Source organism: Gavialis gangeticus, unplaced genomic scaffold (assembly GCF_001723915.1).
Source record: "Gavialis gangeticus isolate Ggan-Ray unplaced genomic scaffold, GavGan_comp1, whole genome shotgun sequence".
In the NCBI taxonomy this organism is placed as follows: domain Eukaryota; kingdom Metazoa; phylum Chordata; order Crocodylia; family Gavialidae; genus Gavialis; species Gavialis gangeticus.
This window is the reverse complement of record NW_017728985.1, coordinates 186,954-191,582: the sequence shown is the minus strand read 5'-3', so window position 1 is coordinate 191,582 and position 4,629 is coordinate 186,954. Positions and strand designations below refer to the sequence as shown.

The following is a 4,629-nucleotide window of genomic DNA, read 5'->3' as shown; positions in this document are numbered from 1 at the left end:
TGGCTGCGCGGGCTGTCCATTTTGCAGCCTCTTCCCCCGCCACTGACTGGCAGAGACGGGTGGGGCCACACAACAGGCAGCCCTCTCAGCCCATCAGCAGTGAGGTCAACAGGGCCCCTCAGCCAATCAGAGGCATGGGGGGGAGGGGCACCCTGCCTGAATAAGCCTGCAAAAATGGCGGCCAGCCCCACGATCTACCTGCAAAATAGGCCGCCTTCCTCCTCAATTTGAGTAGGTCCCTAAGAATCTTATGACAATTTGGTGCATGCTCTGGATAATTCCTAGCTTACGGCTTGGTGGTTGTGAAGTGAGAAGTGCAGCTTCAAGCTCCCTCTTGGTGAGGGGGTCTAGAAATCTGGGTTTTGTACTCTGTGGGCAAGGCCCTAACCACTAGGTGATTGGGCAGAAAGGTCTTTTGCTCTTGCGGCTGCCTTATTTTGGCAGACAGGAAAGTAGAATCAGGAAATAGCTGCGTAAATGCCAGCGTTGGCTCTTACACAGCTGTGTAGATGCTATTTCACTGCATAGTGGTGAAATGGATTTGGTTTCTAATTGGTTTGGGATAATGTAGATTACATAAGATTTCAATTTTATAGTGTCACAGTGGATCCATATAAAGGCTTTTAAAAGTTTAACTGTTCTAATATTAGTGCTATGGCAGTCCTCTCAAACATTTCCAATTACCAAACTACCCTGCAATCAGTGCTTCCCAGGTTACCAGATCCAAACTGGTATGTACGTTTCATGTGACCTGTTAGTTAACTGTTCAGATTAGTTAGGAGATTGAGATGTTTGGTAGAGATTTATTAGTGCTCTTTTGGCCTTTAGAACTAAACAAATAACTCTAATGACTCAGGAACAATCCTGTTAGAAAATGGCAGATTTCCTAGGTTTTAGGAAACTGTTTTGCCAATTACAGCAGTACTTAATGTGCTCAGGCATTGCAGTTAGTTTAGTAGAACCACAAAGAATGGTAATCTCTTCACTGTGACTCTAAAACAGGAAAACCGAACTGTCTGTGATGTTAACAGTTCTGTGGTACTCTTATATATTATCTGAGAAATCCAGCATGTTTGCTGAGATCCAGAAAATGAGTCATTTTAGATTAATTGATTTTGAAATGGTACTTTTCAGGAATTTCAGGATTCAATGGTATCTTTTTAAATATAAAGAATGATAGCAGCTAGATAAAGTTTAGAAGCTCAAAGGCTTTAGAAAAATTGTTTGTAGTCATGATGACAAAGCAACCACATTTTCTAGTTTAGAACTGTGTAATAATGTGCAACTAATCCAAATTAGTAACAACAAAGTGAGTTGTGAAGAGAGCACTTGAATTCAGTGAAAGCATATGAAGCCCCTTTTAAGTAACATGAATCCTTTTATTCACTATGCTTTAGTAATAAATGGGGAAAAAGCCACCTTGGAAACTCCAACATTTGCTCAGAAACGGCAACGCACGCTGGACATGCTGATTCGCTCTTTATACCAGGACCTCATGCCTGACCTACACAAGGTAAATCCAAGCTCTGAGCGATCTCTATGCACTTCATGTGTTGCCTCCTATCCTTGTTGGCATATAGGGCGGCCTGTTGTTCAGGAAAACACTCTTCCTGGTGAGTTTCAGTTTCCACACTAAGCTGAATGAGAAAGAGATGATTTTCCATTTTATGTCTCTTAGGAAAGGATCGTCTGTGTGACTGTTGAATATCAAAGACTCTTGTAATCTGGATAATTTTACATCAGTAAAGGAATAGGAAAGGAGTGCAGACCATGTTTTAATTACTTTAAGAACTGCAGGTGCACACAGATGTCTATAATGCCTATCCTTGGAAAATCATTAATTCTGGTGTGACTACTCTATAAGTGGTTCCTCGTTGTGCATTTAGCACTTGAACATGTACAAAATCAGAGGGCTTTTTCCTCCTTGATTTCTCTTAGTTTAGCTAAACAAGGCAGTTTTATATTTCCATATCCAAAAACTGTGCCACACATTTTTACAATCTTAGATGCAGAGAGATTAAGAGAGTTGGTATTTTGTTTATCAAAAGGCCATCTTTATTTCAGGTGGAGTGTGCAGGAATGAAGGAGATGAAGAATGATAATTTTTGAAAATTGGATGACTTTTAAAGAGAGTGGCAGTGGAAAAATGTACCCGTCAAAGTTGGCCGGAAAATTGTTGACAAAAGTTTTTTATTGGGGTTTGCTTATTAATCAATTTCAGCAAAATTCTGCTGTTGCAGTTGAGCAGGTTTTTAATTGAGCTCTGTCTGTCTGGCATGTTTCTGTCAATAACTCTCCTGGTGTGCTGCTAGCTGGCTTGCTCAGCTCCTGGGTAGTTCACCTTGTGGACAGCTGGGGAGGCCGGGCTTCCAAGTTCCCAGTTCCTTGACAGGTCTGTATCTTCCTGCTCTTTCAGGCTCCTGGTTGCTTTACAGTCCAGGCTACTGCTCTCTAGGTCCAAGGCAGCCCCTCAGAGCTGGGGCTTCCATGGTTATTTAGTCCAGGATGGGTGGGTGGTCTTGCTTGCTGTGTTGCTTGCGGGTTGCAGGGTGCCTTGCTTTGATGTGGCTTGCCACAGGGTCTCTGCGGAGCTGGGTAAAGAATGGTGATTCTGGTTTGTAGAGACTTTTGAAATGTTTATGTTTCATTCTGAAGTGGAATGAAATTGAATTTCAAAATCTTCTTCAAAATAGAATGACTGCTGTCTGTTCAGCACAACCATTACTATGATTTTAAATAAGTATTGTAGTGTGTTGCCTCATTTCCCAGTGAGTGGCGTTTGAATGTTGGGAACATTAAGAGTGCTAGCATCTCAGGACAAGAGGCTTGTTTAGAAGCAGTAGGATGTTGGTTCTGCACTGCATTGCATGCACAAACATTTACAGATGGGTCTGATGGGTTCTGGGAAACAGCATTGATTGTCAGCTGGGAAAGAGGATTTACAAACTTGCTACATGATTATCAAAAATTTGCCCTAATAGAAGTGGGTGATGCTTCAGTGAGAGAGAAGACTCATGCCTGTTCTTGACTGCTCATAGCCAAGGGCAGGTCAGAAGTAGGAGGAGAGCCTGTAAGTTGGTGTTAGGTGCGTGTCAGAAAAATTGTTGGGAAGAGATCGGGGTTTTATTGGCAGGTTTCAGAGGTAGCTGATAAAGAGGTTTGAGTTTACTGAAAGGACACTCAGATTGGAGATTTACGGGAGAAGAAATTTATGAATGGTTGCACTGGACTTTAGGTCCTGAATGTAGAGCATAGCATGTGTGTACAGGAAATAATAATGCAAGCTTCTCATGCTTGCTGATCCCCTCTATTTTGACTGACTTCAGTTTGTGAGGGAGAGTTTTTGTTAGGGTGGAAGACAAGCTTACTATCCAAGGACTAAATGCTAGGATGGTGTTCTAGGTTTGACTTTCTTGGCAGGTTTCAAAGGACGTTTCCAGCATTATCACAGTTTCAGTAGCAGCTGTAGTTGCCATTTCTAGAGCATTTTGACTCCAATCACCAGGTATCGCAGAAGAGGTTCAAACTGCAGCAATGGCCTTATGAGCAAAATTCATGCCAGGACCACCTTCTACTGCCACAAGAAAAGACTCACCCTTTGCTCTTGGCCTGACTCTCTTATTTATTTATTTATTGGGGTGGGGGGAGCTGAACTCGTCTCAGGTGTAATTGTTCACTTGTTAGTGTTCTCCTTAAGACCTCAGTCATCCTCTCCGGATATTTTAAGAGCATCTTATATTACTTCTGTAGGGCAAAAGATTCTGCAGATAATCAGGATTATTCATATATTTTGGTAATAAATATTTTTAGCAAAGAGATGCTCAAAATAAAAACCATACTGTCTTAGAATGTATTAGGTAATGACTATGTTGCCTCCTTTATTTTATGACAATTTGCATTTTATAGGAGCTTTAGCAAGAACCTTTTCCTCTTAACGAGACATTTGTTCTATACTTGACATCAGCAGAGCTACTACACAGAGCCTCATACATACCTTTATAAACGATTCTTGTCTGCTGTTGGCCTCTAATTCTGTTGCATGATTTGGTAGGACAGTCTAACAGTCGTTATTTAACTACTAGTCAATTGCCCACCGAGAATGATGGGCGGTGTGGGGGGAGCACCGTCCTGCCTCCAGCCCCACGCTCCCCCCAGCCCAGTCCAGCTCCGTGCACCCCCACTGCTCCACCCCATGGCACTGCTGCCTCCTAGGCGCAGGGCGGTGGGGAAGCTTGCATGCGGTAGCTGCAACCACCACCCAGTACCCCGCACTGCCATTGCTGTGCATCCAGCTGTGCACAATCCCCTCCCACCCTGCTGTTGTCAGGGCCCCGCAGCGGTGGGGTGCCTCCACTGTGTTCCCCCCCTCCCCTTCCCACTTCCCTCCCCACCACCTCCTATTCCCTGCCGGCTGTTGTTGGGGCCCAGCAGCAGCGGCAGCAAGGCTGGAGTAGCAGGGTGAGGCCAGTGCTGCGCCACCAGCACCCTGCGCTGCCGTCTGCCAGGACTGGGGTGTGGGGGGGAGGGAAGCATTCCCCCATAGCCAATGCATAGGGGGCAGTGTGGGTGCATGCGCACCCTCTGAGTGTGGCAGTGCATCCCCTACAAAAAGGGAAGTCACTGCTTGCC

The 4,629-nt window shown here is 44.4% G+C and overlaps 1 protein-coding gene across 5 annotated transcripts in view; it reads left to right on the top strand.

The window, feature by feature from the left end:
- The window catches only part of GARNL3 (GTPase activating Rap/RanGAP domain like 3), a 147,005-nt gene that overhangs the window by 109,677 nt on the left and 32,699 nt on the right, over positions 1-4,629 (top strand). For all 5 annotated transcript variants that reach the window (XM_019514037.1, XM_019514027.1, XM_019514047.1 and 2 more), the window contains one exon: positions 1,398-1,513. In XM_019514037.1, coding sequence (XP_019369582.1) covers positions 1,398-1,513 — 116 coding nt within the window. The remainder of the gene's footprint in view (positions 1-1,397; positions 1,514-4,629) is intronic.